This window comes from Saimiri boliviensis, chromosome X (assembly GCF_048565385.1).
Source record: "Saimiri boliviensis isolate mSaiBol1 chromosome X, mSaiBol1.pri, whole genome shotgun sequence".
Lineage (NCBI taxonomy): Eukaryota > Metazoa > Chordata > Mammalia > Primates > Cebidae > Saimiri > Saimiri boliviensis.
Window position 1 is genome coordinate 85,055,859 of NC_133470.1, and position 27,529 is coordinate 85,083,387.

At 56.1% G+C, this 27,529-nt stretch overlaps 2 protein-coding genes across 5 annotated transcripts; both read left to right on the top strand.

Moving 5' to 3' along the window:
• The first annotated feature begins 1,210 nt into the window (after positions 1–1,210).
• Positions 1,211–23,115, top strand: HAUS7 (HAUS augmin like complex subunit 7). Of its 3 annotated transcripts, none has more exons than XM_039464167.2 (10): positions 1,211–1,409; positions 2,579–2,694; positions 6,922–6,989; positions 9,133–9,194; positions 14,373–14,464; positions 14,928–15,086; positions 15,212–15,311; positions 15,777–15,989; positions 17,005–17,119; positions 19,855–20,299. In XM_039464167.2, exons 1-10 carry the CDS (start codon positions 1,302–1,304, stop codon positions 19,980–19,982), a joined length of 1,161 nt encoding a protein of 386 aa, XP_039320101.1. In that variant the 5' UTR covers positions 1,211–1,301; the 3' UTR covers positions 19,983–20,299. The 3 variants fall into 3 exon arrangements, with proteins under 3 accessions (XP_039320101.1, XP_010330065.1, XP_074248194.1); XM_010331763.3 differs by lacking the exon at positions 19,855–20,299 and adding an exon at positions 22,886–23,115 and having other exon boundaries at positions 1,217–1,409; XM_074392093.1 differs by lacking the exons at positions 1,211–1,409; positions 2,579–2,694 and adding an exon at positions 4,259–4,402.
• Positions 23,116–23,175: 60 nt separating this feature from the next.
• Positions 23,176–26,248, top strand: TREX2 (three prime repair exonuclease 2). Of its 2 annotated transcripts, none has more exons than XM_010331761.3 (2): positions 23,176–24,739; positions 25,241–26,248. In XM_010331761.3, exon 2 carries the CDS (start codon positions 25,275–25,277, stop codon positions 25,983–25,985), a length of 711 nt encoding a protein of 236 aa, XP_010330063.1. In that variant the 5' UTR covers positions 23,176–24,739; positions 25,241–25,274; the 3' UTR covers positions 25,986–26,248. The 2 variants fall into 2 exon arrangements, with proteins under 2 accessions (XP_010330063.1, XP_010330064.1); XM_010331762.3 differs by having other exon boundaries at positions 23,176–24,517.
• The last annotated feature ends 1,281 nt before the right edge of the window (positions 26,249–27,529 follow it).

Consider the following 27,529-nt stretch of genomic DNA (forward strand, 5'->3'; position numbering starts at 1 on the left):
GAAAGAAAAACAAAAAACAAAAAAGAGGGGAAAAAGCTTTTTTCAAAAAATCCCAAAGCCCCTGACAGCCCTCAGCTTCCAGAAGGGCCTGAGGCGGCAGCCACGTGAAAGGACGGAGAGAGACCCTGAGGCATGCCACCGGGTCCCAGACTCCTGGCCATGCCGTCTTCGCAGGACAGAACGAAGTCCCCTCCTGTCGCTTGGATGATTGCAGGTCCTTGGGTTTCCCTGACTCTAGACTTGCCCCTTGATCCCATCCTCCAGGAGGTGGCAGGGCAGGGCGCAGAAGAGGGGCAGATGGGCTCCTGGGCACAAGCCACCCTTCAGCTTCTTCCAGCCTTGTCCAATCAGCAAGTCCCAGGGTAGGGAGCATTCAGCGAGCTGGGGGCTTGGCAGGTCTGGGGGAGGAGGGGCTGACATATTTCACTGCAGACTCATTGAGTTTGAGGGGGCTGAGGGTTGTAGACAAATTTGTAGGTAGACACGGTAGGAAGGAGTCACAGATAGCCCCGGGAGCCGTGAGGGGAGCAGGGCCCAGCATAGATTATAATAGTGAGCATTTACATGGTGCTTTGCATGTGCCAGGCCATAGGAATTATTACTGCCTGCCATCCTCATTTGCATCCCAGTGGGATAGGTGCTCTCATTGGCCCCATTAGGTGAGGGCAAAGAGGCGCAGAGAGGTTAGGTAACCGGTTCAAAGGCACACAGCTAGTGAATGACAAGAAATTTCCTTCTAACTATAGTGTGAGCATGGTGAAGAGAAGACAGAGCCCCGCGATGGGAGAGGGCGCCTCAGTCCCACCTCCATTCTGCACCCAAGACTCCCCCTGGTTTTCCTGGGAACTAGGGTCCCCTTAGTGGTGGCCCAGGAGAACCGATCAAGGCGGGAGCGCCCCCTCCTGGAAGAGCCTCGCTTCGACGCGTCATCACTCCCAGCCGGCGGCAGGGGCGACGACTGCAAGGCCTGCGTCTGAGAGCCAGCTTGGCCCGCTCGCCCCGCCCGCTTCCCTCTGTCCGCTCCGCCAGCTTCCCAGTGTTCGCCCCGCCTCCTTCCCCGTGGTCCTGCCCCTGGGTGGTGCCGCGGCGGGCGTGAGAGCCCGGGAGCCAGCCTGGTGGAGCCGCGGCCCAATGGGAAGGGTAGGTGGGGGAGGGGGCGGGCCGGAGCCGTGCCCGCCTGCCGGGTGGCCCCGCCCCACCCCGGCGCAGGCAGGTGGGCGGAAGAACGTTGGAGGATGATTGGCGGCCGTGCCTGCCTGTGAGGCCAGGGCGTGGGCGGGGCGCGGCTCCGAGCGCGAAAGATGGCGGGGCAGGACGGTGGCTGCGGCCGCGGCGGCGACTGCTACTCAGAGGACGAGGGCGACAGCAGCGTGTTCAGGGCGGCTGTGGAGGTGTTCGAGAAGCTGAAGGTACTGCGGGCCCAGAAAGGCTGCGGGCCCAGAAACCCACTCTAGGGCGGGGTACTGGTTAGGGCACTGCCCTGGGCCCCGGCGGGCTTGCTACGGAAGTCCGCGGCACCGCAAGGCCACTGTCGCTCGTTCCGGCTGCGCACTGTTCCCCCGCAGCAGGGGATGCTTGTGGATCATTCATCTTTGCTCTTTGCGGTGCCGCAGGCCTTCGCTCTTGCCGTCTCCATGGCCCTTGCCTATTAGTTGGGGCCAGCGCCGCGTGTGGAACTGCAGTATCCGGGCTGGGCGCTCGCAAGTGCAGACACGGAGGACGCAGGCCTGGCCTCAGGGATCTTGCGGGCCTGGGGGGAACAGATGGGCAGAGCCCCGTGCCACTCTGTCAAGTTAGCGAGACTAGGGCTTGGTGTCACTTGGTGTCACATACCAGGTGTCTGGCCTCCAGAAGCCCTCTACAGCGCCGTGGTACAGAGCACTCACTGCAGCAGTGACAAAAGCTGGCCCACAAGGTGAGGGACCTGTCCCAGGTCCCTTGGGCCTGCTCACTCCTCCCCGCAGCCACTCCCCTCATCCTGTCTTCGACTGGCTCAGTGGCCCCTCTCCCTCCCTCCCCTTTCCCTCAGTCTCGAAGCCTACGGCTCTCTCTAAAGTCTCAGGTCTCAGTCTCAGGTGTTGCTCCTAGGTCCTGCTGCCACAAGAACCCAGAGTGGGAGCACATGAAGGAGGTGGAGGCCGCATGCTGTGAGAGATGTGGGGTTGAGAATTGGGGGACTTGAACTCTTGGCAAGATGGCAGGACGCGGGTAAAGGAAAAGGGCTGGCGTGGTGGCTCACGCCTGTAATCCCAGCACTTTGGGAGATTGAGTTGGGCAGATCACCTGAGGTCAGGAGTTTGAGAGCAGCCTGGTCAACGTGGTGAAACCCCGTCTGTACTAAAAATACAAAAATTAACTGGGAGTGGTGGTGCGTGCCTGTAATCCCAGCTACCCGGGAGGCTGAGGCAGGAGAATCGCTGGAACCTGGGAGGTGGAGGCTGCAGTGAGCCGAGATTGCACCATTGCACTGCATCCAGCCTGGTCGACAGAGCAAGACTCTGTCTCAAAAACAAAAAACAAACAAAAAACATGTACACTGGAACCTTCAGTGAATGTTGCTTTCCTTTTCATCGCTTAGGACCTAAACTGCCCCTTCCTCGATGGTCTGTATATCACAGAGCCAAGGACAATTCAGGAACTGCTGTGCAGCCCCTCGAAGTACCGCTTGGAGATCCTGGAGTGGATGTGTACACGGTAATGTGTCGGTTTTTTCCTCTTCCCACTTGGGGTGTGCATGCGCGCCACGCAGCCCCATCTAGGAGAATGGGGTTTGTGGTTACTGTGAGTAGCTGTCCTCCCAGAGGGCTCCACCCACTAGCCTGCACTCCTGTGAGAATAGCTGTGTAGGTAAGAAGTGCTGGTGACAAGGCATGATTGAACTGGGGTTAAAGTAGCCCTTGACAGTGCTGAGCTAGTCCAGCCACCCCTTTGCCGCAGTGCTGAACTCAGCCTCAGTGTTGGCCTTGCTTTAACTACAAGTTCAGAGGTTCAGGACTGGCAGGTGCCTGAGAAATGTCCCACTCCAGTCCTTTCATTCTCAGACCGGGAAGCCAGGGGTCAGGCTGGATGTCTTTGGCCTTGCAGTGGAGTGACAAGCATGGCCAGGGCATAGGCTCCTGCCTGGGTCTCAGCTGGCCAAGTGGCCCTCATACAGTGTTGCCTCTTGTCAGCTTCTGTGCTGTGACCTGTTTCCTGGTCCTCTGGTGCCTTTGGGTCGGGGTGTAGCATGGTGTATGCCTGGCACCATACGAGGCCCATGGTGACAGGGCACCTTCCTGAGTGATGGCAGAGGAAATGATCCAGAGCGTTCCATGGCCAGGGAAGACATCCTTGCCCTGGTGACGCGGTCCCTGAGCTGAGCATCTGCCTCACAGCTGTGGATGGAGAGCACAGGCTCCTGTGGGATTGAGTGTATGCCACGGCGGTACTCTGGAAGGGCTGTGGTCTGCTGGTACGGGAGCCACTTGTGAGGCCAGGCCTGGGCCTCCCCCTCCTCAGCCTGTGGCCTTCCTGCCCACGCTGCTTGAGGAATGGGCCTGGGTGGGGAGCCTGGCAGTAGAGCGGCGAGGTGCCAGCTTGTATCCAGCCGGTCTGGCCCGCCAGGACCAGGGACATCAGCAGGATGTCCAGCTGGATACAGGCTCCCAGAGGAAGGAAGGGACGTTTTTGTGTTTGAGCCCTTGCCGTTCCAGCAGTGTCTCCTGCTTCCGCCTTCTAGGCCCTTCCTCAGGCCCCTCCCCAAGCCTCGCCCCATAACCTTTTGCTCTTGCTCACATTGTTTCCCCTCATGGAAGTGCCCTTCTGGTCTCCGCATGTCGCACCTACTCCTATACGGCCATCAAAGACCCAACTCACAGGTCCCATCTCCTTTGAAAATGTATTCCTCTTCCTCTGGATGCCCACAGCCTCTTGAGCACATCCGGCCGCTGCTGGAACACTCAGCCTGTGGGTGCTGTCTTGGCCTGCTGTCATTTCTGGCTCTTCAGTGTGGGAGCCACAGCATGGTGTGGACACGTAGCCAGGGAGTTCTTCAGGCTGCACCTGTGTGTCATACTGGGTGCTGCAGATGTGAGTGGGTGTCCTCAGGGAGCTGGGTATTTAGTGGGCATGAGTCCTGGGGTCGGGCAGAAATAATGCGCAGCACTGCAGTCTGAGCTGGGTGCCGTGGATGTTGGCAGGGAGGAGGTGGCGTGTGACTGGGAGGGGGATGGGTAACGGCGGGTGCTCGTGTGGACAGGAGCAGGAAGCTGAGGCGTGGGAGAGAGCTGGGCAGCTGCAGCCAGATTGGCAGCTCAGGGCAGCTCCCTCAGAGCCTTGCTGCCGTGCCCAGGTCTTCGAGCTTTATATTCTGGGCAGGGCAGGCATGGGACCTGGGGAGCGACATGCTGAGATTGGTATTTTGGTAAGGTGACTTGGGGTGCTCTGGGCAGATGGATTTGAAGGGCAGTGGCTGCAGGCAGGGAGACTAATACCCCAGGGAAAGACCGCAGGAGCCCGGCCCGGAGTGGCAGGCGGCTTGTCTGGCAGTCACTGCTGGCCCTGGAGGGACTGGCATCTGGCCCGGGAACCTAGTAGGTGGGGCAGGACTGGAGGTGGCTGGGTAGAGTGTGGCTGTCTTGAGCGAGCTCTCAGGAGGCTCTTATGGGAGGGGAGCGGATTTGCCCGGCTCAGGTGGAAGCTGGGGGCACTCCGGGAACTGGGTCATCTGCTGGCCAGAGAGGGACAGGTGGGAGGCCAAAGCCACATCCCTCAAATGCTTCTACAGGTTAAGTGTTCCATATCTGAAATGTCTGGGGGCCAGAAGTGTTTCAGATTTCGATTTCTTCGGATTTTGGAATGTTTCCATTATACTGGTTAAGCATCCCTAATCCGAAAATCTGAAATCTGAAATGCCCCAATGAGCATTTCCTTTGAGTGTCACATTGGCAATCAAAAAGTTTCGGATTTTGGAGCATTTCCGATTTTCAGATTAGGGATTCTCAAGCTGTAGTGCTTCTGTAAATACCAGAAACAGAATCCTTTTGAAAAGCTGCCAGGGAACAGATAACGGCACTGTCTGATTTCAGCTTGGCAAGAGTTTAAGAAGGGCCTTTTGAGGGTCCTCCAGGAGAACTGGGAGGATGGCAGTTTGCCTCCAAATTTCTCATTGCCTTTCTTTGCCCGTGGCCACACCCTGGCAGCCCTGTTTAGGGCCGCCTTGCCATCTCCTGGTAGAGCCTGAAAGCTGCGCCTAGCGTTGGCCCTTGGTGTCGGGTGGGGCAGAGCTTGGAGCCCCTGGATGCTGGAGGTCAAGGCCCTGTGGTTTCCTGGGGGCCTCCAAGGCCTCCAGCACTTTCCTTTCCTGCTCTGCCCCCTGCGGTGACGGTGCAGTGCTTTGAATGACAGCCTTTACTGAGTCAGGCTGCTTGGGCCTCTGCTGCGTGTTCCGGGGATTACTGTGCCCGGGATTACTTGTGCAGTGCTGGGTGAGTGTCCCCTGCTCCACCGGGCCTTGTGCTCAGGGACGTTCCTGGCAACCCCTCTGGCAGAACCAGCTTGCTGGTCACTCTTTTTCTTTCCCAGTCCTGCTTGCGCAGACCCCGCCGTTGTCTTAATAAGCCATGGAGGCGGGTGGTACGGCAGAGGCAGCCAAGCCTGATCTCTGCTGCAGTCCTGGGGCAAGTGTGGCCTCTCCAGGGAACAGCCACTAGCCCTTTTCCCACCACATGAGTCAGCAGGCCCCTAGCGTGACAGCAATGGCGGGGTGTAGCTAGGGCAGCCTGGTGGAAAGCACCTCCTTCTTGTTTGTGGAAGGCTGCTGTGGCGGGAGGCACCTGGGGCTCCCTGGTCAGAGCCTGTGGCCCCAGTGGCTGGAGTAATGTACCTGGGCCTCAGTGTCATACTGGCCTTGAGGCTCGGGGCTGGTGGTGTAGCGCCTGGGCTGTACTGCCCTGAAGGAGCAGACCCAGTGGAGGGCTGAGCCTTGTGTCACCTGCGGCGCATGTCTGGGCATTGCGGGACTTCCTCTCTTTCATGCACTGTGCATCTGGACCTGGTTTTGCCCACCAGATGGCTTTTAAGGTGGCATGCTTCTGAGTGGCGTGCGGCAGTCCGTGCCCAGGGTGATGAGCCTTCACTGGATTCTGTCGCAGCAGGAGCCCCCACATGGCTGAAAGTAGGCCTCACAAGCCTTTTCTGCAAAGGACTGGGTGGGAAGAAACTGCTGTACCCCAGGAGCTGATGCCCACCCAGGTGAGGCTAGGGAGGACACCAGGAGCCCGGGGCCAGCCCTCAAAACCCGCTTGCACCGCCATTTCAGCGAGGAGCCCTGGGTGCTGGCGGCCTCCCTCTCGGCCTCTGCTGCAGCCGTCTTGTTGTTGTTGTTGTTTTGAGAAGAATTTATTTTCATTTTAGTGTTTAGAGTCACATTTCCGAGGTATACTTTCTCGAGTTTTCTTTTTCTTTCTTTCTTTCTTTCTTTTTTTTTTTTTTTTTTGAGACGGAGTTTCGCTCTTGTTACCCAGGCTGGAGTGCAATGGCGCGATCTCGGCTCACCGCAACCTCCGCCTCCTGGGTTCAGGCAATTCTCCTGCCTCAGCCTCCTGAGTAGCTGGGATTACAGGCACGTGCCACCATGCCCAGCTAGTTTTTTGTATTTTTAGTAGAGACGGGGTTTCACCATGTTGACCAGGATGGTCTCGATCTCTTGACCTCGTGATCCACCCACCTCGGCCTCCCAAAGTGCTGGGATTACAGGCTTGAGCCACCGCGCCCGGCTCGAGTATTCTTTTTCTAATAATTCATGGCAACGAAATCATGACATGAAAGCAACCATTTGAAAGTGAGCAGGTGCACAAGGAATTTAGTTTTTCAAGCGCGTCTAGAGGCCCAGGGGCTTCTCCAGCTGTCTGCGGCCTGACTGGCTTTGCTCTTTCCCTGCAGGATCTGCCCCTCGCTGCAGGACAGGCTCAGCTTGCTGAAAGGGGTCCCGACAGAGGTGAAGATCCAAGGTAGGTGCAGTCCTGGTGTATCCTGAGCTTGTCCACAGCCTCCTTATTGAGTGGTGCGTGTTCCATCGGAGCGGTGTTTTCCTTAAGGTGGTGCACATGGTGTGGATGTTGCGAGAGCCTTCTCCAACCCCAGCCTTCCCTAGGCATGACCCCGTGGGAGAGCTCCTCTTGCAGGGACCTAGAGTCATCAGCCCCTGTGGTGCTAGTGGCCAGAGACAGAGATTCTTGCCGATGCCACCAGTGGTTCCATCTCCCTGTGTCAGTGGTGTGTGACCCGCTGTGTACAGGTGGCATTTCTGGGGACATGCCTGTTGCTCTCCAGTGGGGCTTGTTTTGTAACCTCTGTTCCATCACTTCCTGGTAGAAACTGTACTGAACCTGGTAATGAGTGTTAGATAAAGGTGAGCAAAATTGCAGTCCCCAAGTTGGGGGCTGACATTCTACCTTCACGGTCATCTCTCCAGAAGTTGGTGGAATGCCAAAGGTCAAATTTTTCATGGACCTGTGTCCTTTCTGGCCACTCCAGGGTAGATAAGCTGGACCCCGGAGTCCTGATCTGGGCCCCAGCTGGTGTAGCCACATGAATTATCTGGGGTCGATTGTCCCGTGCTGAGGCGGGCCAGGAGAATGCGGCATTGTCTTGGAGTAGCCAGTGGGCTGGCCTGGACCACACAGGGGCATTGCCCTTTTCCCCGGAGCTGCCGTGCCTGGTACATTCCAGATTCTCTGACCCACACCAACACATGTGCCACCCAGCCCAGCCTTAGCCCTGATACCGCCACTGCCATCCTCAGTTTCCTTTCCTGTCAAATGGGGGTGAAATCCAGCCTTTGCCCATCATGGGAATATACTGTCAGGCTTGTCAGAGTGCGGGCAGGAAGAGGGTGGGAGAATTCTCCATGCACCTGCTATCGAGAAGTACCGGGAACAGCTGAGGGCTGAGTGGTCCCGTGGGGGCTGGGGAAGGGTGGTGCTGTTGACATAAGATGGCAGGAGGGGTAGAAACCAGCCCGGCACGTGTGAGAGGAAGAGCATGTGCATAGGGTCCCAGTGGGCTTGTGCCTGGCCGCTTGGAGGCACAGCGAGGAGGCTGGTGTGGCTGGAGCGCAGGGAGGGCAAGGAGTGAGGTGGGAAGTGGATGGGCCAGATCAGGCCAGGCCGTGTGGGCCATGTAAGGATGTGGGCTTTTACTCCGAGGAAGGCTGCGTTCTGCCGTTGGCTGTAGTGAGACTCCTAGCCCACGGTGCTGGGAATAGGGTGCCTGGGGAAGAGGCAGAGAGAACGGTGTGGGGCTGTTGCAGTGAGTGGCCCAGGTGAAAGTTTGGAGGGCAGTGCAGGAGGCAGTGCTGGCCAGATCTGGATTTCTAGCGTGGGGAGGGTTGGCTGGACTCGCTGAGAGGAAGAGAGGGATCAGGGAGGACTCGAGGATGTAGGATTAAGGGCAGTGGTGGAGCAGGCTTTCCTGGGTGCGCAGCTGGCATTTGTGGTGGGCCTGGGGTTACTGAGTGCTTCCCCATAGACTCTCTGCTTACTTCTGGCAACAAACCCTCCAGGACTAGGTGGAGGGACAGGCCTGGCACCGGCCCCAGGCTTTCTGGCTCCAAGTTACTGAGAAAATGCCCTGGGCGCCCTGGCAGATGTGACTGGATGGTTTGCAGTGTGCAGGGCCCCAGGCTCCCCGAACATGAAATGGAACAAGGCCTACCACTCCCGGGGCTGCCAGCAGATGAGAGCAGATGATGGCATGAGGGCCCTCAGGACATAGCCAGGTGGGAGTGGTGGTTCCGTTTGCTTTGGCCTTGGGAGGTCTCAGAGGGGGACACACGGTGCACCCTGGAGGTTTCCTGACCCCTGTCCACTCCTCAGCTGCTGGCTTCTGCTCAAAGCCAGAATGAGTGACCCCAGACATTGGGAGGGCCTCGGGTGCAACCCCTCATTTTCAGGCAAGGAAGCTGATGCCCAGAGATGGGTGGGGCCAGTCAGCAAGAGGCAGCACCAGCACCTGGGTACCTTCTACCTGCCTCCTGGTCCACCCTGGTCTCCTGTCCCTGGTCCGGCCTATGGGTGCTGGGCTTCCTGGGTGTCTGTTGTCTCCTGCCATCTGGGAGGTGCCTGCCGTGATGGGCTCTTTGTGTTTCAACAGAAATGACAAAGCTGGGCCATGAGCTGATGCTGTGTGCGCCAGATGACCAGGAGCTCCTCAAGGTAAAAGGGCCCCTGTCTGTCCTGCAGGTGACATGCATACTTTCCACCCTGGGCGGGGGACCTCGTGGTGCTGGCTCAGATGGGAGGCTTTTCCTCCCCTAGTGCCTTTGAGGTTCCTCAGGCTCCAGGGCGGGCTGGGTGCCCAGGCAGGCTGCTTCTCCAGGCATCCCTGGGGCCAGGACTGCTGGGATTCCCTTGGGTAAAGCCTGGTTGTCCCTGGGGCACAGTGGGGAGGGCAGCCATGCAGGTAGGGGCAGGTCTCTGTCTTCTGATGACCAGTGGGATGGAGAGTGTCCTGTCCTTGGTTGATGATGTGATTCTTGCCTGGTACTGTGCTGAGTGCTGTATGTGCCAGTCATTGTCACAGCCACCCTCGGCAGCAAGGGAGAGGACAGGCAGCTCACCTGAGGTCACACGGTGGCAGAGCCAGGCCTCACATCCCAGCGCCTGGCTCCCATGCCCTTGGGGCCTGTCTGGGAGTTTCTCCTGAGGCCCCTTATCTACCCTGAGATGGGTCAAAGAAACCCCAGCCCCCACCTTAACGTTTCTAAATTTTGAAATAATTGTTTTCACTCCATGATTATGAGTAATGCTGCTATGAACATTCTTGCATATGGTTTTTGACTGAACATGTTTTTTTTTAAAAAAATATCTGAAGAGATTTATTCATGTGACTGATGGCCTGTGACACAGTCCCAGGAGTTCCTGCAAACATGTGCCCAAGGTGGTGGGGCCACGGCTAGGTTTTATACAATTTAGGGAGACATAAAACATCAGTTGATAAATGCGAGATATACATTGGCTGGTTGAACACGTGTTTTCAGTCCTCTTGGGTGTATAGCTAGGAATGGGATTGCTGGGTCACAGGCTTTTCCAGTGCAGTGGCGCCATCTTCCTTTTCCACCAGCAGTGCGGGAGAGCTTCAGTTCATCCTTGTCCTCGCTGGTACTCGCTAGCGTCCATCTTCTTGATTTTGGCCACACTGCTTGGTGTGGGGTGGTATCTCGTGGTTTTTATTTGTATTTCCCTATGACCAATGATACAGAGTATCTGTTTGTGAGCTTCTTGGCCATTTCTGTATCCGCTCTGGAAACATGTCCACACTCACGTCCTTTGCCCACTTTTTAATCAGGTCACTTGTCCAGTGAGGTTTTTTTTTTGGTTAGTAGACTTAATATTTTAAGGCAGTTTTAGGTTCACAGCAAAATTGAGCAGAAAACACAGAGGTTTCCCACAGGCCCCCTGCCCCACACATGCACAGCCTGTCCCGCCGTGGACACCCTGCACCCGGTGGCTCCGTTGTCACAGTCCCTGAAGTAGCGTGGACATATCGTCACCCAAAGTCCATATCCAGGGAGTCTTTTCTCCTGTGGCTGAGAGTCCGTGGTTTTTCATGTGCCACGTAGTTCTCTGTACATTTTGGCTATTACCTTGGCTCTGGGTCTTGCTAAATTGTATGGAGAATGTATCGGCTCTGTTTCCACAGCCTTTGCACGACTCTTTGGATCCCCGCCCCGTGTGTGCGCCACCCAGTGGTCACCCTGGGAGTTTTTGCTGGGTTCACCAAGATTAGATCCACCCATGCACAGGTGGGCCTGAGCCCAGGTGTTATAAACAGATTTGTGGGGTCACTTTCTTAAGCTGTTTCCTCTCCGCTCTCTCTTCAATACTTTCTAGTTCCCTGGGGCTCCACTTTTTCTGTTCTCCAGACATAAACCACCCACTTCTGTGATTGTGGCGGCACGGTCAGCTCCCGGTGACTCTGCAGGAGAACTTGGAATCCTGGTGTTCCTACCTGACCCACCTGCCCTGCCGCGGGCGCTCTGCACTAGCTTTATATTTCCACATTTGCACTGAGGCAAAATGTACTTTACATAAAATCTACCATGTCAGCTATGAAAATCAATTTCCCAGCAGGCCTGTGGGAGCTTGCCTCGTTTTAAAAAATTTTTTTGGAAAACGATGGTGAAATATGCATCACCTATATTGTACCGCATTCACCATTTGCAAGTGTGTGGTCAGGGGCGTGAGCACACTCCGGTGCTGTGCAGCCATCACCGCCATCCAGCCGCAGAACCTGTTCATCTTCCCCAACTGAAGCTTCTCCTCCATTAAGCCGCATTAATGCATGTCATTTAGTGGTCTTTAGTACATTCACAATGTTGTACGACCACCGCCTCTATCTAGTTCCAAAATATTTTCATGACCCCAAAAAGAGACCCTGGACCACTGTGTAGCCACTGCTATTCCCCACAGGCCCTGGCAAGCCCTGAGTTACTGTCTGTCTGTCATCAAAGGTGAATGCGGGAATATGCGGCCTTCGGTGACTGGCTTCCTCACTGAGCGCATGGTTTTCAGGGTTTGCCCATGTTACAGCAGCACGTAGCAGGATTGCATTCCTTGTTATGGATAAACAGTCAAAGGAATTGGAGAATTCCATTGGCATTATTGAGACCTGGGAGGTAAAGGAGGGAGAAAGGAGCTACAGATTTAAGATCATTAGGTAGGGTCATACCTTGTAGTCCTGAGTTTTCATTGGGAATATCAGTGTGAGCCCCTGGGCTTCAAGCGATCCTCCCACCTCAGCCTTCTGAGTAGCTGGGTTCACAGGCATGTGCTACCACACTCAGCTAATTTAAAAAATTTTTGTAGAGGCGGGTTTTACCACGTTGCCTGAGCTTGTCTGGAACTCCTGGGCTCAGGCGATCCTCTCACTTTAGCCTCCCAAAGTGCTGGGATGACAGGGGTGAGCCGCTGTGTCCATCCTCCTAATATATTTTTAACTTAAGAAATATGCATTTCCTTATCCTGTGCCCTGAATGTGTCTAGAACAATAGCGCCCCGGCTGTAATACAGGCAGGAACACAGAGAGCAGTACTCATCCAAGACTTAGAGTCACGTCTGATGGACTCAGGAGCCAACTAGCAGTAGTTAAGAGAGGGGCCAGTGCAAGCCTCCTAAGCATGGTGGCTGCAGTAGACGGGCACCCTTCACTTACACCCAGATCCAGGTGTTCAAAGTCACGTTTGATGAAGTCAGCAATTTGACACTAAAAACATAAGCGACTAAAGAAAACACAGATCAATCGTACTTTGTTAAAATGAAACACTTTGGTGCACCAAAGGATACCATCAAGAAACTAAAGAGACAGAAAAACCTACAAAATGGGGGAAAAATGGTTGTAAATCACATGACTGATGAGGGACTTGTATCCTGAATCTATTAGGAACCCTTACAACTCAATAAGAAAGACAGAGAACCCAGTTCGAAACTGACAAAGTATCTGAATAGACATTTCTCCAAAGAAGATGAAGAAGTGGCTGAGGAGCACATGTAGAGATGCCCAGCATCACCGATCGTTAGAGCAGCACGCACCCACCATTGTGAGATACAGTTTACACACACGAGGAGGGTTAGACTCAAAAAAGGAAAGGAGGCCAGGCCCAGAGGCTCATGCCTTTAATCCCAGCACTTTGGGAGGCTGAGGCGGGAGGGTCAGTTGGTCTCAGGAGTTGAAGACCAGCCTGGACAACATAGCAAGACCCTATCTCTACAACAAGTAAAAAATTAGCCGGTTGTGATGGCACACCCATGTAGTCCCAGCTACTTGGGAAGCTGAGGCGGAAGGACTACATGGAGCCCAGGAGTTCAAGGCTTCAGTAAGCTCTGATGGTGCCACTGCACTCCAGCCTGAGCCACAGAGCAAGACCCTGTTGCTTAAGAAAAAAAAAAGGAAATTAACAGTGTTGACCAGGATGAGGAAAATTGGAACCCTCCTGCGTGGCTGGTAGGAATGTGGAAAAGTCTGGCAGTTCCTCAGAGATGTCAACACACGGTTACCCTGTAACCTAGCAGTTCCACTCCTAGCTGCACACCCAGGAGAAGCGAAAACATAATTGCACACGGAATCCTGTACTTGAGTGTCCGTAGGAGTGTGATTCTTAATGGCACACAAGTGGAAAGAACACAAATGTCCCTCAACTGGTGAATGTATAAACTAACTAGCAATATTAAGGAAATCAACTGCTGATCTGCACTGTGACACGGGTGATCCTCGCCAGCCTCGTGCTGTGTAGTAGTCCAGATAGGCCAGGTCAGTGCTGCGGGGACGTGGCGTCCCCAGATCGCCTTGGAGTGCATGATTGTGGACAGCACCGCCATGCAGGCAGTTAGGCCACCCAGCGCCGTCGCCCCTGTCCTGGGTGCCCTGAGCTTCTTGCACTCGTGCTCCCGAATCTGCCTCAGTTGGATGTCATGATGATGCTCAGTCTCTATTGCTATTGACAGTGTTGCCACAGGCTGTTCTAAGGAGCGCACCGGAACATGCTGGCTCAGCCGGCTGTTCCAACCGCTTCCTTCACCAAGCCCCCCAAGGAGCATTTGCATGGCAAGTTGGCGCTGAAGGCACAGGCCACAGTGAAAGGGCTGAGGTACTTCCAGTGGCATTTCACACCCCGTGGAGTTGGCCCTTTTGACGTGATTAGGCTGTTCAGAGCTTGAGAGGCGGGCCTGGCTGGGGGCCTTTCTGGAGCAGGCATAGCCTCTCAGGTCCTGGGGCTCATCGGCGAGCCTCCTCCTTTTTCTGGAAGGAGGAAAGAGCTGTGCTTCTGGAAGCCTTGAGCTCCTGGCTGGGTGGCTTCTGTGGGAATCCCACTCACCTTTCTGGCAAGTCGGGGACTGAGTCAGCGCCTCAGGAGCTGCTGCTCCAGGAGCCTGGGCCTTCCGGGCTGGAACGCCAGTCCCCTGGCTGGAAAGCAGACCACCTCCCAGCCCACTCCTATCGGCTTCATCTGTTCCCAGCTGGGTGGGTGATCTATGGAGGAAAACGGGTCTTGTCCTGGAGGTGCCCCTGTGGGCTGTGGGCTGTGTTCTGTCGCAGCTGGCCCTGCTGTGTGCTGCCCAGCTACACCACAGACACACGCTCCCATCTGTTTCTGTAGCACTCAGCCCTTTCCGGTATGTGGGGCCAGCATCATTACAGGCCAAGGCGGGGACCGGGCAGGGAGCACTTGCTAGTCCAAGACATCGCCGGCCAGGCACAGGGGCATTGATGGGCCAGGCCCCTCCTTTCCACTGGCTCCTGGCTGGGGTGGCGTATGGGGGCAGGGGCACTGGGGACAGCTGGCATTGACCTGGCTTAGGTGGAGCCAGTGAATGCCTGTGGCCCTCCCTGCCCAGGGCTGTGCCTGCGCCCAGAAGCAGCTGTACTTCATGGACCAGTTGCTCAACGTCATCCAGAGCCTGACTGTTGGGTGCTCCAGTTGCTCGAGGTAAAGGCCCAGGTTGGCAGCCTTGGCGGGCTTGTCTTGGTCCTAGTTCTGGAGCTGGTAGGGGCTGGGGTGTCACTCCCTCTCTGGTGCTGGGTCAGGCGGGACACCCTCCTTGGGGATCTGGCCAGCCAGTCAGGCGCCGGGCAGTGTTTGGGCAAGGAGTGGCTGTATCCCAAGGGTGCTGACTGCTGCCCAAGGCCTCGGGGGTGAGTGTAAAGGTGGGGTATGGGGCTCAGAGCATATGGGCCAGGCACAGAGGAGGGTGAGCACGTAGGGTGCCCCGTGGGTGGGTGGATAGGTGGGCTTTTTGGAGGAGCCAGAGCAGACAACGTAGGGCAGGATTCCGAGCAGTGCGGCTCTGTGCCTAGCCCCATGTGCCTCTAGGGTCTTCCCTGTGGGGCCGAGAGCCTGCTGGGCCAGTCCTCTGGCCTGTGACAGCATGGCCCTGGGGCTACCTTTGCAGCCTGATGGAGCACTTCGAGGACACCAGGGAGAAGAACGAGGCCTTGCTGGGGGAGCTCTTCTCCAGCCCCCACTTGCGGTTGCTCCTGAATCCAGAATACGACCCGTGGCCCCTGGACATGCAGCCCCTCCTCCATAAGCAGAGTGAGGACTGGCAGTGGTACGTGCTCCTGGAGGCCTCAGCAGCCGCACCCTGGCCTCCTGTGTCAGCCCCGGCCGCTCGGTTCTGTCACTGCAGCCACTGCTGGCAGTGGGAAACTGCGAGTGTCCCCTTTCTCCCTGCAGGGCCAGCGCCTCTGCCGAGTCCGAGGAGGAAGAGAAGCTGGCGAAGCTGGCCAGACAGCTGCAGGAAAGTGCTGCCAAGTTGCAGGCGCTTAGAATGGAGGTGAGGGTGCTGGCTCCTGGGAGGGGGCCTTGAAGGCAAGGCCCTGCTTTGTCACTTCCTCCAGCATGTGAGGCTTAAGCAAGGTTGCTTGTGCTCTGGGCCTGACGCGTTCTAGAATGCTATGGTGCTCAGTTCACGTGGAGGTAAGAGGCAGGTGCTGTGGCTCCGGGAAGGGATCGGCCTCGGGTACTGGGCGGTGCCCACTCTTGAGCACGTTGCCTTGTGCCTTGCCGCATGTGACCCTCCTGGTCTGGCCTCTGTTTGATCCCAGAGGAGACCGGGACCCACAGGAGAGTGAGTGACGGTCCTGAGTTGCTCTGTATAGCTCCCCTGTCTCCTTGTTTCTGGAAGCTTTCTTCCTTGCCCTGACCGTGCGGTGTCTGGGGCGAGGGCTGGTGGCAGCCTGGTTGGTAGGCAGGGCAGCCTCGAGGGACTCTGCCTCTGACTTTGCGGTACTTTGCACAGCACGAGCAAGGGGCCGCTATGGGTGCGGCCGGTGTTAGCACCCTAGACCAGAAGCTGCGTCTTGTCACCTCTGACTTTCACCAGCTCATCTTGGCTTTCCTCCAAGTCTACGATGACGAGCTGGGCGAGTGCTGCCAGCGTCCCAGCCCTGACCTCCACCCCTGCGGCCCCATCGTCCAGGCCACGCACCAGAATCTGACTTCCTACAGACAAGTAAGGGGCCCTTTCTCTTTCCACCCCCCTCCCCTGTTCACTCAGACCGAGAGCTCATACCCTGCTTGTCCTCAGGGACCTTAGCAGCCCCTGACAAGGGACCACAGGGCCAGACCGGGGGCTGGGAGGGGCTGGGCTGGGCCCCCTGTGGACCAGTGGCGTGGCAGGGCTCTGGGCCATCACTGGGCTGGGGCACGTGCTGCTTCTGGTCTGTGGACCCGCCCATCTCAGCAGGCAGTAGCTAGGCCTAGATTTGGCGTGGGATCCTGCATGTCCTTGCCTTCAGCTGCTGTCCCTGTGTTGGCCTCACTGTTTTCATGTTATGCTCCAACATAGCAGGGTCCATTCATTCTTGTGTATGACCAAGAACTGTGCCAGGCAGGCAGACAAACGCCTGCCTGTCTGCCCTCGAGCCTGCTCAGACGGGACGGGAGGAAGCGGGCTCGTCAATGTTTGCTTGTTTCGTTGTTCTGCATGCGGGATCCCCAGAGGCCAGCCTAAGAAGCCAGCTTTAGTTACGATGACTACAGTTGCCATAGGTGCGACTCTGCTCTTGGCTCAAGGGTTCTGTGATGTTTATTTTGATTTTTAAACTGAGAGGCTCCAAGCCTTCCAACCTCTGACTGGCCAGGTCCTGTGAGAATCCCTGATCAGGGATGGTGAGGCCACAGACCTCTCCTGTCTATTTTTCTTGGAACATTTATTTTCCCACCCTGCCAATTGCTTGGGCTGGGAGGACACGCAGTGCTGGCTGGCATATTCCCAGGCACCGAGGGTTACCAGAGTGACATGATAGTGTGGCATCCCCACCGGGCCAGAAAGAGGGGACTCAGGTTTGAGAATTCTGATTGGTGACTTGCCAGCTGGGAGTTGTGTCCCTCACCCTTGGCTATCTTTCGGGTAAGTAGTACCCGATCAGTGTGAACATGGGTGGGAAGCAGGAGACGCCATCGCTAGGTCAGACGAGCGGCATTTAGTGCCTGCTCGCTCGCTGGCTTCCTCCCTCCCTCCCCAGCTGCTGCAAGTGATCGTTGCAGTCGCTGACACGTCTGCGAAAGCTGTGGAGACCGTGAAGAAGCAGCAGGGTGAGCAGATCTGCTGGGGCAGCAGCAGCTCCGTCATGAGTCTAGGTACGTGGCCACCCACTTGCTCCTCCGCCTGGGGCTGCCTCATGTGCGGGCTTCCATTTCTGTGCTCCTCTAACCCTGGGGGAGCATTTGGGGACTGGCCCCTTCTTTAGTTTTTCATTTGCGAATGCACGTTTTCCTTCCCTTGAAAACATGCTTTCAGTGGATTATCAAAAACACTCATCGTAGAAAATTGAGATAACCCAGTAATAGAAAATGTGAAGCAAATGATAGCAAATGTCGGAATGGAATAGTATTTGGCAATGAGAAACATTACTTGGGCCAGGCATGGTGGCTCATACCTATAATCCCAGCACTTTGGGAAGCCGAGGAGGATGGATCACTTTGAGCCCAGGAGTTTGAGACCATCCTGGGCGACATGGCAAAACCCCATCTCTACTAAAATACAAAAACTAGCTGGGCATGGTGGCATGCACCTTCAGTCTCACTACTTGGGAGACTGAGGTGGGAGAGTCATTTGAGCCCACAAGAGGGAAGTTGCAGTGAGCTGAGATCATGCCACTGCGCTCCAGCCTGGGTGACAGAGCCAGACCCTGTCTCAAAAAAAAAAAAAAAAAAAAAAAAGTTACTTAAGGAAAATGGGAAAATGCTTATAATGAGGGCCATCTTCCCAGAGTTGATTTTTGCATATGGAATGAGATAGGGGTCCAGTTTCCTTGTATTATATATGGATACACATTTGTTGCAGCACCATTTAATGGGAATCACTCTTTCCCTCATTGATCTATAATCCCATCTATCTTGTTAATTATTAAGTGTCCATACATTATCTGTGGGTTTCTGAGTTCTCCTCTGTTCTGTTCCCCCCTTTTTTTTTAAAAAAAAAAAAACTCTCTCTCCACTAATATCAGATTTCAGTGGCTAAAAAATAAACAGCAAAATAAACTCATAGAAAGAAGGTAAAGCCAGTTTTCTACCTCTTCTAATTTATGTTTTAAATAGCAGCTCTACTGAATTATAACATATAAAATGTACCCTTTTAAAAGTGTCCAGTTTCACGGTCTTTAAGATATTCACAAAGTTATGTAAGCATCCCTTCATCACTGTCCCTAAGTCCGGAAGAAATCCCATGTGATTAGCAGTCCCTCTCTGTCCCTCCCTAGCCTCAACTCCTGGCAACCATGTCATAGAGATGCTGTCTGTCTCTATGGATTTGCCTGTGCTGGGCATTTCCTGGAAATGGAATAACAATATGTAGCCTTCTGTGTCTGGTGTCTTGCACTGAGCATAAAGTTTGGTAAGCGTTATCCATGCTGTTCATTCCTTTCTATTGCTGAACAATATTTGATTGTATGTATATTCTACATTTTGTTGTCGTTGGTAGATATGTGGGTTGTTTCTACTTTTTGGCTATGTACATTGTAAGTCTTGTGCGAACATATTTTTCTTCTCTTTTTTTTTGAGACAGAGTCTTGCTCTGTCGCCCAGGCAGGAGTGCAGTGGTGCAATCTCGGCTCACCTCCGCCTCCTGGGTTCAAGCGATTCTCTTGTCTCAGCCTCCCAAGTAGCTGGGATTACAGACACCCACCACCATGCCTGACTAATTTTTTGTACTTTTAAGTAGAGATGGGGTTTCGCCATGTTGGCCAGGCTGGTCTTGGATCCTAACTTCAGGTGATCCATCCCCCTTGACCTCCCAAAGTGCTGGGATTATAGGCATGAACCGCCACACCCAGCCTCTTTAACTCTGTTTTTTAAAGTTATTTTTTGTGGTTGCCCTTAGAATTACAGTTAGTATCCTAACTGAAAACAGTCTAGGACCAAATTAATTTCAGTAGTATACAAAAACTCTCCTATTAAAGCAAAGTATGTTAGTGTTAGATATTTTTGAGTACACTGTTTTAATTCCCTTGTTTCTTTACCACTTCTTCTTAGTTATTTTTAAGTGGTTGCCCTTCTAATTGCACTTAGCATCCTAACTGAAGACAGTGTGTTACCAAATTAATTTCAATTGTATACCAAAACTGCTCATTAGAATGAAGCTTCATTCCTTTTTACCTCCTTTGTGCTATTCTTTTACACAAAATACAACTTTAGATATTATATGCCCATCAAGACAGATTTATAGTTATTGCTTTAAGCAATTGCCTTATAAATTAGGAGAAAATCACAAAAATACATTTGTACACATTTTTGTATTTATCGATGTTGCATTTATTAGGGTTCTTTATTTCTTCATGTGGTTTTATGTTACTGTCTAGTGTTCTCTCGTTTCAGTCGCGGGGGGGCTACCTTCAGTATTTCCTGTAGGGAAGTCTCACTAGTGGTGAACTTCCTCATTTTTTGTTTATCTTGGAATGTCTTCATTTCTCCTTCATCTTTAAAGGCTAGTTTTGCTGGATGTAGAATTCTTTTGTACTTTGAATGTGTCATTCCAGTGTCCCCTGGCTGCCATAGCTTCTGATGTGAAGCCAGCTGATGTATGAGTCTCTCTACTTTCTTTTCAAAATTCTGTTGGTCCCTGGCTTTGGACAGTTTGATTCCAGTGTGTCTTTGTGTGAATCACTGTGAATTTATTTTACTGGGAGCTTTTTGAACTTTCTAGATGTGTACATTCTTGTTTTTCATCAGCACTCAGCCAGGCGGTTGACAGCTCTTTGTCCTTCACATCTTGCTTGCTCAGAGCCTCAAGGTCAGTCAGAGGTGAGAGCTCAGGGCCTTCTCTGGTCTCTCTCTTGGGCATTTTCACAGCCCTGTGCATGCACATGGTCTTCCAGGTTCCCAGGACTATGCCAGAGCTTTCCAGAGCCTCTGTGGACATCTGATTCTCCAGCCCCTCCTCCTGAGCTTGTCTAGTCTCTTGTCGGCCCAGCTGTGGTGCACTGCCTCAGCCAGCTGCAGCTAAAGTATTTGCTGTCAGTGTTGTCCATGGCTGTGCCTCCAAGCAGTGGCTTCCGATCCCCAAATCCTCCTTTTGGAGACTGTCTTTGGATGAAACCTCCAGCCGGCTGTCTCCCTGGAGAGCGAGGCTTCTAACTGCTCTTGACCTCATCACATATCTGCCCTGTGTATACTGGGCACTGAGAAGCCTCTTCTTGCTGATGGAACTTCAACACAACGCTCCACTTAAAAATGTATCATAGCATGGATCCTAATCACCACTGTTACTACGACTCTCTCTCCACTTTTTATAATTGCTGTTAATAAACTGCTTATAATCCATGCCATCATTCCCACAATACTGATCATTGGTACTCTTAACAGTGTGCCGTCTCACCTGTGACTGTGGCACCATAGGACTGGTGGCAGGTCTTGCCTTGCAGAAGGGCCCCTTATTGCTTCTGGGTTAAGATCAGTGTAGTATCTGTTTTTACCAGAAATGCACTCTGTACGTCCAGGCTGTGTGAACTGGGCAGTGCACTGTGTACAGGAAAGTGTATGTTCAGTCTTGAGCCCCAGCTTTCATCAATGCAGCATCCTGATTTGGCTTGAGATGAATTATTAGGCTCTAGACACACCAGAGAAAGGGTCAGCATCAAATCCATGCCAAAGGCCACTTGGGCTGGTTCTTTACTTGTTCCATTTCCTCTGTGGCCCCTGAGGGCCCTGGTCTCGCTGGCCCTCCTCCTGCTGTGGAAGGCCTGTGTTTCTGTGCTGTTTCCCCTCCCTGCAGTCTGCATGCCCGCAGCCAGGCTCTGTTGGAGGCGTGGCATCAGCTGTGAAGTGAGGAGCGACCAGTGTGCCTGCTGGGCTCATGCCGGGGTGTGATCTCGTGTGGGTTGGCAGGGCCTTGGCACTGTGGGTCAGCGCCACACACTGGGAGTCACCGTCTTGATCTGATGGGCCTGAAGTCCCATTTGGCCCCCAGGGGCAAGAAAACATCAATGTATTTAGAGACCAAAGCAATGCTGTCAGCGCAAGAATGGGGCAGGAGAGTTGAGGGCACCAACATTGGAGAGGTGCCATCGACCCTGGGAGGTAGACAGGGAAAGGGCGGGGAAAGCGGCCGCTGCGAGGACAGCGCAAGGGGCAGTGGGGTGCCGGGGACGGGGCAGTGGAGCAGATGGAAGCAGAGGGCTCGGGTGAAGCAGGTCTGGAGAGGGCCAGCTGCACAGGGTGGTGACCCCAGTGAGACCCTAGCCTGCTCTTCTCTGAAGAAAATGATGGAAATGAAGAAGCAAACCCAGCTCCCAGCCTCATGAAGAGCCAGCCCCCACAGAGCCTGAGCGGCTCCGAGTTTCGCTCTTGATGAGGTTGATGTGGCTGGCAGCAGCCGGGTGAAGCCTCCCTTTTCCCTTTTCCTGGCCTCTGAGCTGATCCCTGCCTCGCCTCCATGGAACTCCTTCAAACTGTCCTCTGGAGAGAGGCCCCATGGGCAGCAGGCCACTCCACCATAGCAGAGCAGGGGCAGTGCAGCAGCTACCCAGGTCCGCTCCGTGACGCCGGCGGCTTGAGAAACAGCCCTGTGCAGGAGAGGAGGAAGCCCGGGATGAGCAGGAAATCAGCCCCAACGGACTTTGTGACACCACTGAATTCACTCAGTGCCGACATGCAGACCTGCCTGGACAGCTGTGAAGACCCAGCAATGAGGAGACTAGAAGCGAACTGAGGCTGGGATCTCTAAGAAGAGAGAAAAGAGACAGAAAAAGCAGCGCGGAGATGAGCGTCGTGCAGGCCCCAGCCAGCCACAGGGTCTCCAGGGCACGGGGTTGGGGAGATGGAGGGCAGGGCTCTGGAGGAGGCGGCAGGTCCACAGGACAAGCCAGGCGACTACAGGCGCCGAGCACGGACGGCTGGGACCCACCTCCTGCCATCCAGAGTACGGGGGCCAAGGGCTGGGGCCAAAGCTTCGAGAGAGCCTGTGGCGTCAGAGGAGCAGCCGGGGCCTGTTGGTGATGCCTGACAAGCACCAAGAGCGAGGGCAGAGCAGGAGGCTGGGGCGGAGGCCACACGAGGGCAGACAGTCTAGAGTGCTGCGCGTTGCGGCAGGGAGCCCCTCAACTGGGATGCCGCTGGAAGCTGATGCCAGCGGGCAGGGTCCCGGGATGCCATTCCGGGTGGGCTGAGCACAGTCAGTGTCACCCTGAGGCATACACGTGATTCCTGAGCTTCAGAGTCATCCTTGGGATGGGCAGAGGATGACAAATCTAGGCTTCACAGCACTTAATGTCAATGCTAATGACCTCAACATGTGAAAGGCAAAGCATAGCTGACAGTGGGGTCACGGATGGGGAGCAGATCGGCAGGGCAGTTGAGGGGCTATGTCCTCCTCCTCTGCCTGCTGGAGCGAGATGATGGCCATGGTCTGGGGTTGGCACCTGAGAGACGGATGTGGTTTCAGCAGATAAGGTACAGTGCAGCCACCATGGTCGCCACTGGTCTGGGGAGCCCAGGCCTGAGGGCTGTCTGTGTGATGGGGTTTGTTGTTCTGTGTGCAGTGTTATACATCTGGTTAATACTGAGTGTGCCACTGAAGTCAGGATAGGCTCTGCCTCCTCACTGTGTGCCATGTGCTGCCCCCGGGGCTCAGGTGGCAGGGGGCAGGTGGGCGGGGGCATAGCCGCACAGCTGGGTCAGCGGACCCTGGCCTGGGCCTCGGAAACCGTGCTACGGTTGGTGTGACCCAGCCCGGGGCTCCCAAGCTGCCGACTTGGCCCCCACAGAGCCTGAGCAGCTCCCAGCTCGGCAGTGCCTGTCCCTTCTCTGCCGTCCTGGCAGTGTCCTCCTGTAGCCTGGGTGGCGGGCAGGAGGCTCCTCACCTCTCCGCCAGGCTCACTTTCCTGTTGGCATCTTTTCTTTCCTCTGCAGCTGCCAAGATGAATGAACTACTGGAGAAATACAAAGTCTTCAGTGATGGCCCACGCAAACGCACAGGATAGTGGGGGCAAGAAGCCCTCTCCTGAGACTGAGTTGGCCGAGGAGTGATGAGCGTGGCAGCAGAAGCCCACGTTGTGCTCTCGGCAGGGACCTTTGGCCCCGTTGGGGAGGGAGAGACAGAGGGGTGGTTTGGTTCAGACAAAAAAAGCCTCAGTTTCTAAGCAGTGGCCTCCAGCCTGCTTTCTGCTTCTCTAGCTCTGCGTCTGTTTCCTCCCGTCTGTCCTAAGCTGCTTAGGTGACCCAGGTCTGGGCAGGCTGGCTGCGGCCCTCCCATCACCGTGGTGGGCCTGGGCTGTGCCCTCTTCCCATCGCTTCACTGCTCCCTGCTGCTGCCTGCTGCGTGTGAGCAGAGTCCCAGCACTGCCTCCCCCGACTGGCCTTAGGGTCCTGTGCAGGACTCACCCCTCTGCCGCCCTCCTTGAGTGCCCCTGGATCCCGCACGGGGTACCTGTTTCCTCCTCCTCCCTCCCGGGCACTCAGCTCTGGGCGGGGGAATTCAGCCTGACTGGTTGTCCAGGAAGCTGCTGTCTGAGCTTCGCAGGGTGACCCAGTATCTCTCTGAGCACTGTGCCTGTCACAGCTGCGTCCCTCCCTCCGAGCACTGGAACAGGCACGCCTGGTGGGGCCTCTGCCTCCTTGGGCCCATTGTCCCACCTGCTGCTGCCTGCCCCACCCTGCTCCCTCCTGGCACCAACTCTGCTTCCCCAAGGTCCCCGTGTGCACACATGGCAAGGAGGCCAGGAGGAGCCAGGTGCCAAACCCCCTGCAGCCCCGTGACTTGAGGCACCTCCAGCCACCACTGTGAGATGGGAGGCCAGGCACGCCTGTGGTCACCACGGTCAGGTGCACCACCAGCTTTACAGGCCAACGGACTCCTCTTGGTTACGTCTCGGTCCCCCAGGAGGGGGCTGGCCCTGCAGTGCACCCACCAACAAGGGCTGGAGTGTCTTGCTCTAGAATGAGGTTCTCAGGGTGCCACTGCTCCCTGGACCAGAAAGGTCCTGGTGTCCTTTCCCTGGAATGGTGTGGGTGGGGCAGGTCCCCGAGCCTGGGGAATCGGGCTGGGCTTCACTCCTCCTGTAGTCCTGGCCCTCCCTGCCCACCCCTTAATATTGCTCGTCCCTGGCAGGGGAAGCATCAGCTCAGCTCCCAGGCCAGGCCCACCTCCCTTCCTTCCCAGCAGCCTCTGCTGGGTACACGGTAGATATGATGGGTCATGACGCCCTTAAAGCAGATAGCATCTCCCCCTTTCGGTGGAAGTGAGCCTGCAAGGTGTGTGAGAAGGCTGCCACATCCCTAGGTTTTTGGGGAGCATGGCATGTGTGGGCACCTCGTTCACACTGCAGAACTCGCTTCGTCCCCACGAGAGGCACATAGTTTCCAGTGATGGGAGACTGAGGGCTGGCAAAGAGGACCTGTTGCCTTTGTGTGACTGGCCCCAGCATGGGGGAGCAACAGCCTGGCGGGGTGGAGGATACGGCCTTCCACACTGCTCCAGCTTCCTGCCTGTGCCTGTGACCAGCTCCGGAACCTGCATGCGGCCCAGGACCTGCTTCCTAATCTGTAAACACGGGGCGTGTGTCCCAGTGGCTGTGAGCTATCGAGGGGGTGGTGAGCGAGGGGGTGGCGTGCGAGCCGGCTTCGCAGGTCCTGCGGCCCCAGGCCTCATTGTTGGCCAACAGGCAGCTGGGGGCGGGCCGTGGCTGCTTATTAAAGGCCGCCTGGAGCAGCCTGTGCGGTGACAGGTGCCCAGAAGCCCAGGAAGCCGGTCAGTGCCTGCCCCAGGTAAGCTGATGCGGTGGGGTTGGAGAGGACAGCCACCCCGGGAGCCTGGGGGCAGGCAGGCAGAGGCCAGCTCGGGGTTAGCACCTGTGCCAGGGACAAGGCCGGGGAGGTGGAGCGCCTGGGGAGCTGAGGCACTGCATGGGCTCTTTCGGGAGGCTGCTTGCCTGCTTCCTGGCGGCTGCTTCCAGAGCTGGAGACCCAGCATGCTATGCCCTAGGTTCCCAGCCAAAGCGTCCCTGGGCTGCAGCTGCCTCTCCCAGTCCCTGCTGGGGACTGCCCCGGGGCAGGCAGTAGAGTGCTCCGAGGCCTGCTTTTTTTTTTTTTTTTTTTCTTCAGTAGGTGGCAGGAGTGGGGCTGATGCTCCCAGAGCCAAAGGTCACAGGTGCTGGGGTCGGGGGTGGCAGAAGTGAGCACCAGAGGGCTCAGGGCTTTGGCTGGCAGGGGCGTGTTATGCAGCAGGGGCCCCGCTCACCTCAGGGTTTGTGCCTTTTGCTCTGGCAGTTTGAGACCTCGCTATCCCCATTGGAGCATCATCATGTCAGAGGCACCCCGGGCTGAGACTTTTGTTTTCCTGGATCTGGAAGCCACTGGGCTCCCTAGTGTGGAGCCTGAGATTGCCGAGCTGTCCCTCTTTGCTGTCCACCGCTCCTCCCTGGAGAACCCGGAGCGTGATGAGTCTGGTGCCCCAGTACTGCCTCGGGTCCTCGACAAGCTCACGCTGTGCATGTGTCCAGAACGCCCCTTCACTGCCAAGGCCAGCGAGATCACTGGCCTGAGCAGCGAGGGCCTGATGCGGTGCCGGAAGGCTGGCTTCGATGGCGCCGTGGTTCGGACACTGCAGGCGTTCCTGAGCCGCCAGGCAGGTCCTATCTGCCTTGTGGCCCACAATGGCTTTGATTACGATTTCCCCCTGCTGTGTGCTGAGCTGCGGCGTCTGGGTGCTCGCCTCCCCCGGGACACTGTCTGCCTGGACACATTGCCAGCCCTGCGGGGCCTAGACCGCGCCCACAGCCATGGCACCCGGGCCCAGGGCCGCCAGGGTTACAGCCTGGGCAGCCTCTTCCACCGCTACTTCCAGGCTGAGCCGAGTGGGGCGCACTCAGCCGAGGGTGACGTGCACACCCTGCTCCTGATCTTCCTGCACCGCGCCACAGAGCTGCTCACCTGGGCAGATGAGCAGGCCCGCCGGTGGGCCCATGTTGAGCCTATGTACTCGCTGCCCGATGACCCCAGCCTGGAGGCCTAAGCACAAGGGCCACTCCCTGTGCCTAGGGCAGTGCCAGTGTCCACTGTTCAGCCGGCCTCTACCACCGCCGGCCCCTACCACCCCCGGCTCCTTCTGTCTGGGCAGCCTCAGGTCTGTGTACCTGCGAGGCCTTCCCTGGCTGCCTGGCCAGCCACACAGCCCTGGAGTCCTCTCCAGGCCCTGCCTCCGGGGCCGTGCTCCCCCAGCCAGCCTGCGTGCCCAGCAGAGTTTGCTGTTTCTCAATAAACATTGCCAACTACTTACCCTCTGACTTGATGGCCAGATAATCGGGGCTGGACTCTCCCAACCCCGTGCTGAGAGGGGCGAGGCGGGAAGCCATGCCAGGGGCCAGCACAAGACCTCCGGGCCACCCCACTATGGCCTCTCCCCACAGTGAGGTCCGTGGGTAGCTGGGTGGAAGACGTCAGGGCTCTTGGGCTGTCTGAGGGGCTGATGGCTCTCTGCATTGTCGCCCCAGAGGCCCAAAGAAGCCATGAATAGGGCCTTAAGCCCACAGAGCCAGTCACCTGCTGGGGTGCAAAGCCCAGCTGCAGCACTTGCCCGCTGTGGGACCCCGAGTCTGTCCCTGCTCTGTGAAGTGTTAACAGGGTGAAATGCTAAGAAACGGGGTGCTGGGGATAAGGGAGGTGCCCCCACATGTGAGTGTGCACATGTACAGGCTGAGTGCTCTGAGGGGCTTGGAGCAGGGGTGGGTGGCTGGCGCTGTGAGGGCGACACTAGAAGGAGCCTATCCTGAACCGTGAGTCTCCTCTAGGGCCACGAGACTGCTGGGTGGGAGGGCAGCTTCTGGCCACCGCGCTGCGATTCAGGTTCTCTGCTAACCTGCCCCAGGGGCCCCACCCTCAGGCACTCCCAATCTTGTGGGGAGTCCTCATGGGTGGGGAGAGACCTGTCACCAACGCTGGGGCAGGTAAGAAGGGGTGGGGTGGCCACGCCTGAGGGTGACTCACATGAGCAAAGCCAGAACCTCCAGCCAGCTGGGCCATCTGGGAAGTCCTAAGTAGGTCAGAATGACTGGAGCCACTGCAGCTTGCACGGTGGTAGGTTGGTGAGGCCGGGGCACAGGCGGCGGCCACCTCGGTCCTTCCACCTGGGCCAGGCCTGATCCTGAGGGCAGCGGGGAGCCACGGAGGGTCTGAGCAAGAGAGGGGCAAAGTCGGTGTGCGGAGCTGTTCTCCCGTTGCTGTGAAGTACCTGAGGCCAGGTCATTTACAAAGACAGCAGGTTTATTTTGGTTCAGAGGCACCGGCATCTGTTACTGGTGAGGCCTCAGGAAGCTTCCACTTCAGGCAGAAGGCAAAGGGCGAGCAAGAGAGAGGCGGGGCGGTGCCATATTCTTCAATCACCAGATCTTGAGTGGACTCAGAGTGAGAATTCACTCCTCGAGGAGGTGAGGATGGTGCCAAGCCATTCATGAAGGATCCAACCCCATGACCCAAACGCCTCCCACCAAGGCCCCACCTCTAACACGGGGGCGCTCATTTCAACCTGAGATTTGGAGGGGCAGACGTCTAAACCACATC